Source organism: Camelina sativa, chromosome 10 (assembly GCF_030686135.1).
Source record: "Camelina sativa cultivar CO46 ecotype springtype chromosome 10, ASM3068613v1".
Lineage (NCBI taxonomy): Eukaryota > Viridiplantae > Streptophyta > Magnoliopsida > Brassicales > Brassicaceae > Camelina > Camelina sativa.
The window spans coordinates 22,896,553-22,914,036 of NC_141889.1; the positions used below are offsets into that span (position 1 = coordinate 22,896,553).

At 34.6% G+C, this 17,484-nt stretch overlaps 1 protein-coding gene and 1 pseudogene across 2 annotated transcripts; one reads left to right on the plus strand and one right to left on the minus strand.

Annotated features, from left to right (window-relative positions):
- The first annotated feature begins 8,327 nt into the window (after window positions 1-8,327).
- LOC104720563 (putative F-box protein At5g38270) lies at window positions 8,328-10,328 on the plus strand. Its single transcript, XM_019230783.2, is given in 4 exon segments — window positions 8,328-9,564; window positions 9,566-10,202; window positions 10,205-10,294; window positions 10,296-10,328. Coding segments are annotated over 4 exon segments (1,194 nt in total). The 5' UTR covers window positions 8,328-9,130.
- Window positions 10,329-10,643: 315 nt separating this feature from the next.
- Window positions 10,644-13,138, minus strand: LOC104720564 (PR5-like receptor kinase; annotated as a pseudogene). Its single transcript, XR_015568247.1, has 5 exons — window positions 13,087-13,138; window positions 12,867-12,944; window positions 12,762-12,794; window positions 12,267-12,671; window positions 10,644-11,392 (listed from the first exon to the last, which is right to left on the minus strand). The product of XR_015568247.1 is annotated as a PR5-like receptor kinase (transcript).
- Between the last annotated feature and the right edge of the window lie 4,346 nt (window positions 13,139-17,484).

The window sequence follows — 17,484 nt, forward strand, 5'->3', positions numbered from 1 at the left end:
CTACTCTGTTCATCGGTGGACGGTTTGATGGACTTGGCTGAATACACCAGGGTTATCTTCTTTGCAGTCTCTTTTTCCTCTCCAGTTATTTCTTCACCAAATTTCCATGTATGATATGTATTCTCAAGATTCTTATAGATCCAATTTGGAAAATACGTTGAACTTGAGTTAGAAGTCGCGGTTTCTTCTGTTTCTTTGTTCCTTTCTCTGATCATCTCGAGGACCAACACTCCATATGTGACACCCCGGTTACATAGACTTACGGAAAGGTTTAAAAGAATTGATTTTGCCACCTATGACACCAAAGTGCACTTATCATTTCGGTCAAGGGTATGAGAGAACTCCACAGTTAAACGTGCTTATGCTGGAGTAGTCTTATGATGGGTGACCTTTCGGGAAGTGACTGTCGGAACTGTGTGAGTGAGGACAAAACACAGGGAAAGATCATGTGCTGTTAGGGACGGTAACAAGTCTTTAAAGCCTCCTGGACGTAGCAAACTGGCTGTCAGATATGGATGGGCTCACGTGCCTAGTGAGAGGACGTGAGGCCCATTAAAGAAGGTGGGTGATAGTAGGCTTTTCACCCAGGGTATCAATTCCCTCTGCAATTGTAGTACAAAGGGTTATCAATCCAAATGGTTGTTATGCTAACAGATAAGATGCAATCAGAAACAAGCAAGTCAAGCCAAGCAATAAATGGGTTTGATCTAACAATCGTAAAATAAACAAAAGAAAGCGATTAAATGAGAACCACACGACCTAAGCACTCGATGCAAGCATTCGAGTAAAGGATCGGGTAGAGTGATCGAGTAAAGAAGGGAAGCAAGAACAGCTCGAAGGTATACTCGAAGCAGGAGATCGTGTACTTGTTCGGGTAAGGGATCGAGTGATGAATAAAAATGTAAACAATCCAAATACGAAAGCTCCTAAGGATAGGGTAATCGACTCCTAAGTGTTCCTGACCAATATGGATGTCCTATATGCCTCAAGTAAATATTCCCTAGACAATGAATCTTTAAAATAGTATTAAAACACTCTCGTGATAGAAACAATCAACCTTAATCACTTTCCTACCCAACTCTCGTTGGAGAAACATGACCAAGCATGCAATACAAACCGATTCATTATTGTCAATAAACTCCTTACTCATCTAATCTCTTAGGCTAAGTGAGTAAAATCTCTAGCATTGATAGATTCAAGCATTTCAACTACACCTCTCGATGGTAAAACACCCTAGATCTAATCTCAAACTCTCGGTCTGTTGATAGCATTAAGAACACCAATCTAGTAGGGAATTTATAAAACAAAAACAACCAAGCTAAGACATCATAACTGATCAAGAATACAAAATCGTCTATCCCGTCCCTAGAAACCTTACTTCACTACTCAGATCTCATTGTAGAAAACATAAAAACATAGATAAACGAAAATTGCACTGCATTAAAAATAGAAGTAGAGTAGAAGAGTATAGAATCAAAAATGCAAAAAGAAATGAAATTAAATCCTAACAAAGTAGAGAAAGTGTTTGAGTCGCTCAAGATCTCTCTCAAAAGCTCTCGCTCTCTGGTTTGAGGGTCTGCGGCGTCCTAGGGCGAGAGGAAGAAGAGGGGGTTTATATATGGAAACCGATTAACCCTAGCTTCCCAGTCCTGCCCGAGAGTCTGCTCGATGGTGTGCACGAGGATGAGCTCGGGTTGCTCTTCGGGTAGGTCCTCGGATTGTTCTTTCTGATCTTAGATCCTCTTCGATCGGGTTGGTGTTCAGACTGTTCTTCCTACTCCATAGCTCCTTCGGGTACATGCTCGGATTTGACCTTGTTTCTCCCAATTTTCGGCTCTTAACACCTGTTTTCATCCAAAATATGCAAATGCAAGAATGCAACACCCTAAATGGCCTAAATGTGGTTTCCTACAGTAAATGACCTAAAAATGCTAAGGTTAGGGTAAAAACAATGCAAAACATGGACAAAAAGCGATGCTTAAAACATGTAAATTAGAGAGTTATCAGACCCCCAAACTTAAATCTTGCTAGTCCTCTAGAAAGGAAGTAGGAGGGTGCGGTTTTAAAATGGGACTCATAACCTTTTGAGCTAAGCGAAGGATTCAAGCTATAGTCCTTAAAGATAGTTTAATGGTGCTAAGATCAATCAACATACTTACAAATATTTTTCTATGCTTATCACCAAGCATCGATTTAGTTCAACCTCCAACTAACAACAAGGGCTTGCAATTCCAAAGAACATCTCTTTCATATTCATTATTAAAGTGTTTGGCGAATTCTTGCAAATGGAAGGTGAATCAAGCTCAATTGGTTTCAAGGGTAAGACTTTTGGTAGGGTGGTTTTTAAACAATTTCTTTGGGTGGCTTACTCTAAAAAGAAGGAATGCTAGACAGTTATGAAAACTATTAAAGATTGAGAACAATTAGGGCATACAAAACTTAGCTCTTGATAATCTACTCCTTTCTTCTCATTCACTCTCTCTTTTTTTTTTTATCAAACCCCCTAGAATAAAACTACCCACATCCTTGATTTTAATTCTTTTTTTATAATCCCTAAGGTATAATCTTTAGATATCTAGCTCTCTCTCTCTTTTTTTTTTTTTTCTTTTTCTCTTTTTCTTTCTAAGCTAAACTCCTAATAATATTCCTATTTTTTTTCTTTTCTAGGAGACTATAGCAAGATCTTTCTCTTTTTATTTTTAGAGACTTAGAGCTACTTGAATCGAACCGTAGGGATTTCCTTCCTAAATTTCTCTTTTATTCCTCAACCCAACCCCAAATAACCATGCTAACCACCTATCTTTCAGAACCGATCCTAATAGCTAAATCAAGAGCCAGTTCTTTGTCGTTCTCAATGCTCTCAAGGTTTCACAACCTATAGCACAATAAAAAGGCCTCACTCAACGATTCAATACAAGGTTTGAAAGAAAGGTTTGGGTTCAAGGGTAGGGGAAAACGAATCAGGTTAAATGAAAAGATTGGTAAAAATGGTGTGTTAACCCGATTTTAGAGTTACCATGAGCAAGTATTCAAATTCCATAAGCAAGACAATTTAATGTTCAAGCAAGTGGAGGAAGCTTTCAAAAGATGTTCAAATATTCCCTAGACAATGAATCTCTAAAATCTTGTTAAAACACTCTCATGATAGAAACAATCAACCTTAATCACTTCCCTATCCAACTCTAGTTGGAGAAACATGACCAAGCATGCAATACAAACCGATTCATTATTGTCAATAAACCCCTTACTCATCTAATCTCTTAGGCTAAGTGAGTAAATCTCTAGCATTGATTGATTCAAGCATTTCATCTACACCTCTCGATGGTAAAACAACCTAGATCTAATCTCAATCTCTCGGTCTGTTGATAGCATTAAGAACACCAATCTAGAAGGGAATTTATAAAACATAAAAAACCAAGCTAAGACATCCTAACTGATCAAGAACAAAAAATCGTCTATCCCATCCCTAGAAATCTTACTTCACTACTCAGATCAAGACATAGATAGAGAAAACATAAAAACATAGATAAACAAAAATTGCATTGCAGTGTTTGAGTCGCTCAAGATCTCTCCGAGAAGCTCTTGCTCTCTAGTTTGAGGGTCTGTGGCGTCCTAGGGTGAGAGGAAGAAGAGGGGGGTTGATATATGGAAACCCATTAGCCCTAGCTTCCCAGTTCTGCCCGAGGGTCTGCTCGATGGTGTGCAAGAGGATGAGCTCGGGTTGCTCTTCGGGTAGGTCCTCAGATTGTTCTTAGATCCTCTTTGATCGGGTTGGTGTTCGGACTTTCCTGCTCCATAGCTCCTTCGGGTACATGCTCGGATTTGACCTTGTTTCTCCCCATTTTTGGCTCTTAAGCACCTGTTTTCACTCAAAATATGCAAATGCAAGAATGCAACACCGTAAATCGCCTAAATGTGGATTCCTACAGTAAATGACCTAAAAATACTAAGGTTAGGGTAAAATCAATGCAAAACATGGACAAAAAGGGATGCTTAAAACATGTAAATTAGAGAGTTATCAGTGGGCCCACGGACTGGAATTGGACATGGGGTCCACTAAGAGGTGGCGGTCTGGGCGTTACAAGTGGTATCAGAGCCGAACTCAAACGAGTGTGGAGTCGAGTGGGCTCACACCGTCGGGGGTGACGGTCTTGGTGCGCAACGAGGACGTTGCTATCTGTTAGTGGAGGTGAATTGTGACTCCCCGGTTTCAGAGACTTGTGGAAATGTTTAAAAGAATTGATTTGGCCATCTACGTCACCAAAGTGCATTTATCTTTTCGGTCAAGGGTACTGAGAGAACTCCACAGTTAAGCGTGTTTATGATGGAGTAGTCTTAGGATGGGTGACCTTCTGGGAAATAACTGTTAGAACTGTGCGAGTGAGGACAAAACACATGAAAAGATCATGTGGTGATTTGTAGGGACGTAACAAGTCTTTAAAACCTCCCGTACGTAGCAAACCGACCGTCGGATATGGATGGACTCACGAGCCTAGTGAGAGGACGTAAGGTCCATTAAGGAAGGTGGACCCATGGACTGGGATTGGACATGGGACCCACTGAGAGGTGGTGGTCGAAGCATTACACCATAGCTATAAACATCTGATTTGTGGGAGACTCGGCCATACATTCTTGAAAACATATCTGGTGCGATAAAGCCTATCGTTCCTCTTGTGTCTAGCAATGACATGATACTTTCTCTTTTCTCACTTAGCAATACCAAAGTCCGAGAGTTTTGGGCATAGATTGTCATCTAGCAGCACACTTAAGCTATCTAACATAACTCTATTCTCAGAATGCAAAGGGGACGAGAAAAAGTAACGTCACACACCAATATCATCCTTACACTCGAGCTGTTTAATGTAACCGTTAAGAAGAACATCTACCTTTGAACCAGAGCAGTTGTAACAAAAAGTTGACAACTCGGTATCCGGAGAAAATGGAAGGATTTGTTGGTTGATTGTTTCCTTCTTAGGGTACTGAAGACAAAGATTGTTGAGATAATCAATTCTGGCAAGCCTTATAATACAAGACTAATAGTTCATCTCAAGGATTCTGAACCTAACCGAGGATATATTAAACTCCCCGAATCTTCCACTAGAGTTGACCTTGTAATCCGGATGACCACACTCTTCTCTATCAGGTGTTCAAAAGGGATAATAGAGATATGTCTGATTACCACATCTAAACATAGGAGTGCAATGCATGAAAGGTTCATCAACTGAAAAAAACATAAGAGGAAATCACAAAGAGCATACATATGATTGCTTATGACAACAAAGATGGAGAAAGATTGATCATGGTGATGTCGTCTGTTTTTTTTTATCAATGGGAAATTAAGAACTAAGAAGATCATATTTTGAAGTATTAGATAAGAACATGATCATCTTTTAAGAAGTACGTAATCGTGTTTGTCCAGTTCAAGATAATACAAGTCAAGCAAAGAGTGTAAACAACAAAATAAAAGTTAAGAGTGTCATCACTTTAAGACCTAAGAAGAAACCTCTCACCGGATTTGGTTGACAGCAGGATTATATCTTGGACCGTTACATGCGTCTTGTCTGGTGAGTTTTTCGAGGACGCACGACAATTATTTCTTTTGGGTGGAAATCATATCTGACCTCAAGGGTCATTGGCGTCTAAGCTTCTCCATAATGGAGATAAACTCAGCTCCGCCTTCCTTCCTTGTGGAAAGAATCTGTCCATGTCTCTTAGCCTTTTCAAAGTGGTTTGCACAAACAACCAATGAAGCTAAAAACTCTTTTTCAACATCACAAAATCTGTTGATAGTGACTAATGTTAATCTCCCCCGAACTATTCGCGTAAGTGTCTTTTGACACACCATGATCTCGTATGTGGCATGTTGCGACGTAGCTTTTGTCTCCGAGCTTCTACTGATCTACCAACAAAGCTTAATGTTTTCTCAATCTATCTACGTACTTTTGGTGTAAGCTTGTTTTTAGTTAACCTTTTGTATCCAACTATGAAGTTGATTAACTTGTACTACTTATCCCCTTTTGGGGCTGAATGAATGGATAACAAATATTTTGCACAAAGAAAAAGGATACTGGAAATTGAGAAGGATTGGCAAACACTTCACAGCACCCCCAACAATTAATATGAGAAGACTTGGTCAATTTTGAGACAATATCTATTCGGTTTTATGCCAAAAGAAAGCGTATACTTAACTTTTGCCACAAATTACCTATCATCCAACGTGCATGCACTATCATGCCAAATCCTAGATATATATTTAAAATCTTGGACCAAACTAAGGCTGCAAATGGTGATTAACAAACTGAACCAGGAATAATGATGGGCTGAATAAAAATAAGCTGAACCATCAAAATAAGCTGAAGAAATTGAATGAGCTGAAGAAATTGCAGAGAAATAAATTAGTATGCTAAATGGTGACTATTAAGTTGAATACAAAAATATAATATTAATAATCTATCAATAAAGTATCCGATTTTAGTTTTTATTTTAATCAATAAAATATGAATTATGCGAAAGAGTTTAAAATTAAGCTGATTTTGCGTACTAGAATATCTTTTATTTGTAACAAATAATGCTAATTTAAATTATTTAGTTTAATATTGAACAATGAATAATGTAAAAAAATTGCAAACAAAAAAATATAATTAGTTAGTGAACGATTCGTTTGTTACATATTTAAATATATATATATATATATATATATATAAAATAATAATTAAAAACTATAAATATAATTTAAAAAACAAATTTTTAAACTCACAATCTTTGACTTTCCTAGATTATCAAAATAACAATCTAGATTTTGACGATTGTTTTGGTAAATGATATTTTTTTAAAAGCCAAAAAAATAATTCAAATATGTAAATTAAATAAATATCATATTTTTTTAGTTTTTCATCTCGTTCAATCTGTTCATCTCCTATTTTATGGCTGAACAATTTTCAGCCAAAAAGTGCAATTTTCCAGCCACACGGTGAAAACATATTTATCTTAAATGGTGAGTTTTTGGCTGAACAAGGTTGAAAAGTACGTTCAACTCATTCAACCATGTTGAAAAGTACAACAATTTGCAGCCTAAACCTCGATAGCTTGTTCATCTTTAAACTTCGTTTAAAAATTTAGGTGCTAATTGGGCGTTCGGGATGGATCTATCATCTACTGAGAAATCAGAAATTAAACAAAAATTAATCAAAAATTAGTTTTAGAATATTTTATTAAATAATAAAATTAGAAATATATGTATAGTTTGGTTCATATTAACGAAAAAAAACACCACATAAAATACAAAACTACAATATTGTTTTCAAAATTGCAATAAACACATGAAAACATAGTTTTTAAACAAAACTTATGATTTCCATTAAAATTTTGGGTATATAAGTTACTGTAAAACATCACAAAATAACAAACAAAAAAACTGTTATATACTTATAATCGAAAAATAATTGGATTATGCGGAAAGTAATCAAATGACTGATTTATTCAAAGGATGAGTCATTTATCGAAGCGAGTAGTATGAGCCTACCAATTAAGCGGTACCATTTAAGCGAGAAATAATCAGAAGTATGCCTTGATTAGAAGAGCATATGAAGGAGGATTTTTATTTTTATGACCCAATCAACATTTGCTAAGAGAGCATATAAGGGAGCATTTAGAAGCTGCAGATGCTCTCATTTGCTCTCTTCCTTTATGCTCTCACTTGAAGCATTTGTCAAGCATTTGCCAAGCATTTACCTCTAAAATATTAATATATATTAAAATAAATTTACATAATGTAATTTTTTTTGTTAAAAATATATTAAAATTATGATTTCACAAAACATAAATTTATTATGTTACAAGATAATATTTATTAGTAAATTATTAACGTTATTACTGAAATTAATAGTATATTTATTTAGTACATAAAAATTATTAAAACTAAAACATTAAATGTAGATATAACGTTTATACTATATATTACTATTTTATTTTAGTCAAATGTGTTATATTATATTATAATATATTAAAATTTATTGAAATTAAAAATGTAAATATAGATATAATGTTTTCTATTTTTATAATATGTATTAATTATTTTTTGATTAATTTGTTACATTATACATAAATATATAAATTTCTTAAATTACAAACATATATATATATATAACAATTTATAATATTTATTAAGTGTGTACAAACAAAATATTATATAGCAATTAGTGATTATTAATTTTTCTAATGAAACACATTTAAATTATGTATATTTTGTTGATATAATATATATTCAATTTAAATATAATATCTAATCACTCACTATTCCACCAATCAATTAAATGTGTTATATTAATCAGAGCATATAGCTTATTGCTTATGCTGCATAATGCTAAGAGAAAACTATCTAATGTGCCATGAACAGTGTTTTTCCTTTCCAAATCTGCCATAATCGATTAAATCTTTCCAAATGTGCCACATCGATGGCAATTGGCGGACAACTTAAATTGGTGGACAACATTTTTGACATTTGGTGGACAACTTCAACAATTTTGGTGGACAACTTTAACTTTTTAAGACAATTTTAACCTCTTCTATCGCCAACTTTAACATTTTTGGACAGTTTTAACCCATTTGGTGGACAACTTCAATCTTCGTGGACAACTTTAACCTTTTTATTTTCATTTTGGTGGACAACAATTTATGTTATAATGCCAAATATGACACATTTCCTAAGATTTAAAACAATATGGCTTGTTTGGAAACTTTAAAAAAAAATATGGCAGATTTGACAAAAATCCGTAATGTTAATACTCTATTATCCCTTGTTCCAACTTCCAATCAAGTACATAGAGATTTTCTAATACTCTACTCTTTAACCGAGTTGGTATATACCACAGACCTTATTTAGCCTGTCTCGAACAAGTACAACCTTCTTAACCGGTAACAAAATTTGTTAAGGATAAAGCGGTCAATATCGTCCAATCAAATCGATCTATAGAATACCACGGGTTAAATTTTCACTCAAATATTTTATTTGCTAGGTGGCTTACCAGGACGTGAAAATTTTCACACCTAGTAAATTTTTAGATTAAAAGCTCCCCATGGTTCCAAACCCTAGACCCCAAATAGAGTGCTCGTCAGGTAAGCGTGCGCAGACATGGATACGCCAAACGATATGAAGAGAGTAGAGAAGGGACAAAAAGTTTCTGAAAATCACGATTGTTCCAAACTTTGTCCCGATCACTTACGGTCAATCCTCGAAAGCTTGAGCTCTATTGATTTTCACCGAGCAAAAATCGTTTGCACCGATTGGTATTCAGTTTGGAAAACATGCGTGAAGCGGCCTCGTTGTCCATGGCGGATCAATTACGTAGAAGATTCTTTGATGTTGTTGAATACATGAGAAGATAAAATTTACAAAGGAACACTCGTTGGACTCTCCAACGACAGCTATTTTTTGGCTAGCTCCGGAAACTGGCTCTTGATGGTAGATTCTCATCTCGATTTCTACATTTATAATCTGTTAACGTGCAAAAGAATCGATCTTCCATCAATGGAGTCTTCAATTCGCGGTGGAAAAGTGAGATTCGAGTCTCGGCCAATGGGGACGCTTCGTCGAGGCTTTTCGTAAGGTTGAGGTGTCAAAACACACCTTCATATACAGAAGACCAGCTGTTCTGTGGGTAGACGGGAGAACAGGAGATTATGTGGTTGCTTGGATTCTGAATAGTCATTACTTGTTCTCGTACAAGAAAGGAGACGACTCGTGGTGGAGCCGGAATAAAGAGTGGAAGATGGAAAGCCTCAACGTAAGGTATTTGGACTTGGCTTATAGAAACAGCAAGCTTTATCTTTACACTACTAATGATCACATCAAGATTTTTGATTTCTCTGGAAACGATCCCATAGAAGTAATCGGATAAAACCCGTATTGGGATCATCAGTTTCGATACTTTAAGAAAAAACATGAATACATATGTAGCAGGAGAATGGCGATTCAGAAATCAGGAGAAGTTTTGATTATCTTGAGTGTAATATCGGAAGATAAACTTTTGTTTTATATCTTTAAGATGAATCTTCAGAGTAACATATGGGAAAGAGTAGAATCTATTGGAGATGATGAGATGTTGATCTATGGTCATGGGGTTACAATAAGAGCACCGGTCCAAGATGTTGGTTATGGAATAAAGAGTGGTTCAATCTATTTCGTTACAGATGACTTTTGTCCAATAACCATCATCGTACTGATTCAAATTGCGGTGTCTTCCATCTTGCCAGAAGTATACTCCAATGGCAGGGGCCTAAGAATATATCTACCAAAACTTGATCAGTGGTTTTTTCCAGGATTTGCTTAGTCTTTTGGTTAACTAGTTTTCTTCAATTTGTTACTTGAACAATAAATTTATTATAAACAATTGAATCCATATCTTGTAAGACTTCATCAAGAAACATATATGGAGAAAGATAACAAACTTTGGTGCTAGCTCTTTTCTTAAGAATTTTAATTCACATTGCTCTCTTCCAAAGTGTCATTGTACCGTTTCTCAAAAAAAAAAAAAAACTAACTAACCGTCATGCGAGAAGAATACCTCAAGATCATGACAAGTTTTAAGAGATCCCCAACCATGTTGACTGTAATTAAGGAGAACCTTGATATATGTAGACTCTCTTCAACAGTTTGTTGAACCACTTTCTTTTGAAAAGTGTGAAACATCTTCACTAGCTGAGAGAGTACCTCTTTCAAACTGAGTTGGGTTAAAGAAGCTTAAAGTCTTATTACTATCTTCAATAGTTTCTGGAACCGTTGCCGCGGGTATATACAAGAGAGGTTTCGGTGGAACTTCGAGAGCCTCTATGTTCCCCTATAACATTTCAACGACTTTGTTCATTGGTGGACGGTCAGATGGATTCATCTGAATACACCATAGACCAACCAATACCATTTTCTTCAAAATCATCTCTTCTTCTTCGGTTATCTGATCTCCAAGAATCCTCATAATTTCTCCTTCCTCAAAATCCTTATAGATCCAATATGGAAAGTACACTGTACTATTATTTGATCGAGCATTTTCAACCTTGTTTATATTCCTTGCACCAATCATCTCTAGAACAACCATCCCATAACTATACACAATTCCTCCAAAATTCGTAGAAAATACTTCAGGGGAAATGTATCCAAATGTCCCTATTGCATCTAGCATTGAAATTATGCTTTCTTCTTTATTTTTGCACAGTTTAGCAAGACCAATATCTGAAATCTTAGGGCAAAGATGATCGTCCATTAGTATGTTCTGTGGCTTTATGTCAAAATGCACAATCCTCGTGACACAACGATTGTGCAAATACTCTAGCCCATGAGCGACACCTACCGCAATGTTATATAATCTTTCCCAATCCATCTTGGTTGACATCTGTAAAGGTGTAGAGAAACACAACACACTGATTCACACTTGGAACATGCCAAACCAACGCTTTTCTATTCAATTTTATTAACAAAATCTATCTTTTACAATGATACAATTTTGTCTCGGCCCTTACTCAACCTATTCTATCCAATAGGATTGAACTCGACTAAGAATGAATCTAAGCCTTTCTCTTTTCTATCTAACACAACACCATCTGTAGATCTAAGAGAAGAAAACAACCTTCTCTCTCTTTATCTATAAGAGAAGAAAACCAACCCTCTCTCTTTTCTATCTAAACTCTCACCAGTGTAGAGAGAAAGAAAAACAATTCTATGCGCACTTAATCACCTTCCTGATTAACGTCACAGAGATCTGGGAACACACCTTCTAAGCCTTATTTTTCTGGCTTCGAAGTTTACAACTGTATCAATATTCTAGAGTGCTCAAATTGGCTCGGAGCCTACTCCTAGAATATATATACACGACTTGAAAAACCCTAGAAGGCGAATCTCCAAGTATCAAGGGATAAGGAAACTGTTTGCTCTCATCCTTATCTTTTCCTTATTTGTTGTAGAGAATATTCTTCATATCTCCAAAGATAAGGAAACTGCTTGCTGCTCAAGTTTATCCTTTCCTTAATTTGCTGTGGAGAATATTCTTCATATCTCCAAGAACAATCTCGTCTCTATCGTCAATGCCAAGTCATCAACTTTCCTCGACACGTCATCATATCCATTCACGTCTTGCCACGTCAGCTCACACATCCACGTCAGCAACTCAGGCGTCTGTGATCTGAGGCAGCTTCCTGATTGGCACAACACTCTGTTCGGCACAACTTGTTCCTCTCAGCGAGTTGTTCCAGAATCTGCATTTACAACATCTTCTTAGAAATATACTTGTCAAGGGATCCATTCGGCATGAACTCATAGACTATAGCCTTCTTGTTCCTTTCATAACAGAATCCAAGCAGAGAAACGATATTGACATGAGATGTTCTACTCATGCTAGCAACTTCATTGATAAATTCTTCCCCATTCTCCTCTGTCACCTTCAAGATCTTCACTGCAACATCCCTACCGCTATCAGGTAACTTTCCTTTGTAGACAGTTCCAAATCCTCCTTTCCCGAGAACATGCGCAAATGAGTTTGTCATTTTCTTGACTCTTTTGTAACTATATTGTTTCAACATTACAACTGCCTCAACGTTCTTGTCATTCCAATCACTCTTTCTTTTCACTATTATCACGACTACAATAATGATGATCATGATCACTACTAAAGCTCCTGAGACTCCTGGATATAAGATAATTAAAAAGAATATAAAATCTTGGTGTTTTTTTGTATACAAGAGTATTAGCAGGTTGATTGAGCGAGATATGGTACCAAGTATGAGTTTTAACTTCCACGGTGATTTTTCTGCAAGATAATTCAAACAAGAAGTCTTTTTAGCAAACGTTAGTATGAAAAGGTAAATAAATAAAAACTTACGTTTTGACGTTCCTCCATTAATTTCCTTGGGAGTTTGAGACTGTGAGGGAGGTTCAAGAGTTCCATTTTTTGTCTGAGCTATCCAACAAGTGACATAATTATATCAGTATATAAAAACAAAAGTAGCACTATTTTAACATTTTGGTAGGTGCTAATCAGACATTAGGATTTTGCATGCCTAAAATATAAGGACTGATTAGTGATTCTAGATTTTGCATACCAATAAATCGGCTGCCTAAACTACTACCTGAACCTGGTGCTTTCTTCGTCATAAGCATAGCTATAAGCGAGTGGACACTCGTTCTTGAAATTCTTGGCGTAAAGCGACGGTGGGCATTTCTGAGGTGTCGAGTAGAAAATGAATTCAGAATTTGACTGCCCTTTTGTCGCCTATATTGATTAGGAAGTAACTACTACGTAGGAAATTTCTGGAGCCTAAAGTATCTAAACAATATTACAACTAGGTACTAAGGGCATCTCCATCAATGGATGTAAACTCAATAATCATCATCGATGCTGATGACCTAACCTTCACTAAACTGCATGAACTTTTTTTTTTTATGAAAATTTGAAATAATTTATTTTCTTATTATGTTATTTATAATAGTTTGTGATAAAAATTCAGTTTGTTTATATAATAATTTTTGTATTTAAATAATATTTATTGAAAACCTGTCAATAAACCTATATAGTATTTTTTTCTTTTAAATGAATATATTAAAATCTCAACATATTTTATTTTCATAAATAGCTAAAAGATAATTATAATTTTTTTAAATAGATATGATTTATTTAATATTTTTTAAAATCTAAGCTATTAAACGGAACTGATATAGATTTAGTTCCATTAGACTTTTTTTTATCAAGAACGAATTAGATTTGATTCAATTAGATTTGATTTGATTAGGTGATTTTATTTTATTTGATCTATCAAAGATTTTAAAATTTAACTAATTAATTTTATTAAATTAACTAATTAATCTTAATTAAGTATTTATAATGGTATTTAAATGTAATTTTTTATAGTTTTAAAGATTAGTTTCATATTTGTATTTTCCAATTAATATATTAGGATGTTAACCCCAATCTGTGAACCTTTCCTTCTAGGATTTGTATATTTCTAGAATTATCTGTATTTTGTACCATGCACCTATATACAATGGCTAGTTTGCAACAAACATGATATGATATTGATATCTCTGACACACGAAAGTAAATTATGTTTGAGGTAATTTGTTGGATTGAGTAACTTGAAAGATTCTCGAATGACATTGATGGTACTTCTTTCTGTTTTTTGTGCAACTGATGGTACTTCTTTTAATAACTCTTTGATGACCATCTCAAATTCTTTGTTTTCTGTCCGGGAGCTTGTGGTCGAGTGGTAGGAAGCGGGACTGAGACGCTACAACGTTTCAGATTCGATTCCCCTGCTGCACGAAACTAAGTCAAATTTTCCTGAACACCTTTATACGGATATTAACCTATCTAACGGTCCATTTGAATATCTGGAGAGAGGGTTTATCCGTAGGCTGCACCTCCCCTACAGATTAGTCTCGAGCCTTCCATAAACCTGGGGATTTACTCTGAGTTAACAAAAAAAAAATATCTTTGTTCCACCGTTATTATTTCTCACTAGCTTGTGATGAAGAAACATTTTATTGACATATTTTTTAGTCATAAATGTAAATTGTGTTTTCCAACAAGTCTAATCAACATTCTTATACATAATTTCGGTGGTGAACACCATCCAATAGAAAATTTTAAATTCAAAAGCGATATGAAAAATCCACGTCAATGCATACGACCAAATTATAGTAAAAGCAACAATCCAGCAAGTATCTTCTAAACTGAAAAAAAAGTTTTGGAAATTGTATGTCTATTTTTACTTCAAATATTTGGTCGCATATTCAAATTATGATATGACAAACAAAAAAATTCAAATTATGATATATATATATATATCAATGAATGAATGAAGTTACCCTCAATTTTCTTCGTTATGTTTCTTCACAAGTGTTTAAAACCAAATGTAGCTTAAATAAAGTATTGATATATACATTTTTTTTCTTAAATCAAGTAAAAATATAAACCTATATAATTAAATTCTTTTCAATTTGTTTCTTAAGGTTAACTTTTGGATTGTTGATTAAAGATGAGTCTAATTTTGTAGCATCATCTTAAAATTATAAAGAAAAACTAAAATATTATTTTTTCAAAAAGAATTTGTGTATTTTGCAATCGTATTATCCAATGCTTTTCTCGCATGCACATATATTCTTCAAAGGCTTTTCGAATTCTTCCATCATCCTGCAGAAATTGTCAATTTTTTCGTGATTGTTTTTCTTTATATCATCATGTAGAAATCGTAGTTGTGGTTAATGTTGCATTTTCTTTAGAAGATAAATTAACAAATGTAGAATTTATCGTTTTAGGAAATTTTATTCCACAATCAATTCTTGACGAATCAATTTATAATGAATCTTAGTGTTTTAGATTTTTTTCATTCCAAAATCAAAGTTATGAACATGAAATCTTTGAGACGAAGCATTTATAATGAATTTGGTCTTCCATCCAGATCATACCTTGTCCTAGTCCTTTAAAATTTACTAGATATAACTTGCACTATCCAATGCGGGAAAATATTTACGTATATTTTGATTTATTAGTTACAAAATAATAGTAATATCTTTATTTTATTTATTCTACGTATTTTATAATTTATAAATTTAATTTACTTTGTTTCATACTCGGGTTTTGAATATGGTCGGTACAATAAACTTAACGACTTACCATTATTAGGTTTTGAGTATAATTACTTAAATGATTTAGAATTGGTAGAATCACGAAAACCCTTATTTACTCGTTATCTGATTTACAATTTGTAGCGGTATGAATCAATGTAAAAATGAATTAAAGTGCAAGAAAATTATATGAATGGGAGGTAGAATGGTGTATAACAAAATATTTTTGTTAATAAAACTCATGGATCTCAGTGCAAAATCATAAAATTTTAATATTTATAAGTATAAAATAAGTTAACCCGTATATATGTTTTGAATAGTGTGACAGGACAATATATTACCTCTCCTACGATAGAAAATTTAGTTGATTTGTTAAGCATCTCACTATATTAAATTATATGTCTCAAATCTTCTCAAATTTTGAATTAATTTGTGAATGAACGAAATCTTTTCGTAAATAAGATCATCAATTGTAAAAAATTTGCTGAAAAAAAATTGTAACCATGAAACAACCCTTTTTTTTTTTTAATAATAATATTAATTCACTAGTGTTCCCATACCTACTAACAACCTAGCAACAAACAACAACAGCGGATAACAAAACAATTCCATTAAACCAATAAGAATTTCATCAATCACAATCCAATAACCAACAATGCAATAATCCAGAACCAACAATGAAAAAACAAAGTTCCAACATCCTACAATGTTCTATCAACTCAATACTAGAAACCTAACAATAGCTAGACCACAATAAAACAAGCCTCTAGAACATCCTCCTCCTCATCGCCTTGATTCAACGATCATACTTTGTCTTTACCTGCACCACAAATACATATTGAGATTCATGAGTATTATTATAAACACTCAGTGAGGTCATCCTCCCATCTACTGGGCTATACACACAAGCAACTGAGATTCCATTGTTAAGCTAAACAAATAAACACAATCAACACAATCAACACATCAAACAAGGCAAAACTCATCATCGGTTAAGATTGGTGTTGATCGACACCAGATTGGTGTCGATCGACGCTAGCACAACATGGTGTCCACCGACACCACACTGGTGTCGATCGACACTGCTTCTGCAGACGCGAACTGCACGAACCCGAACGTCGATCCTCCATTTTAAATCATCTCGAAACTGTCCCAAACTCACCCAAATGCCTCAGGAACCGATGCGAAACACGAAAAAAACAAACCCAAGCAAGCAAACACCACAAATAGGCAAAGAACAACCAAACAACAGAGATCTCAGGCTTAGATCAGCCACGGTCAAGCACTCACCTCTTTTGCAGGAAGATTTGATTGAGAAACGGTAGAAACAACACCTTAGGAAGCTTCTCCTTCGTTCCCAACAACAGCTCTCCCTTCTACAGCTACAGATCTCACCAATAACCACCAAAAACAAGCCAAGAACTCAAAAACCACAAGTTCTCTCCTTTCTCTCTTTTTCCTCTGCAAACGGCACAAAACACCCTAAAACCCTTAATTCGTCGCTTCTCCACTTATATACTCGGCTTAGATAACTAAACCAAACCAACCAAACCAAAATCGCGAATTAAAAACAAACCCGACGAACCCAGAAATAGTGGTGTCGATCGACACACCCCTGGTGTTGGTAGACACCCACTCTAAAAATACAAAAACCGGTTCGCGGATGTTACAAACCCGCACTGTTTAGATAGTGGAGGTTTAATAGTTTTTTGTGGAGAATTATTTTTATTTTTATTTTGAATTATCAAAATAACTATTTAAGAAAAAATAATATTATGACTGATCATAATTATTATTTACGATTTTCTAGTAAAAACATTTGTGTAGATGTCTAAAAAATTAAGGTTAAAATTATGTGTAAGAAATATTGGATTTCT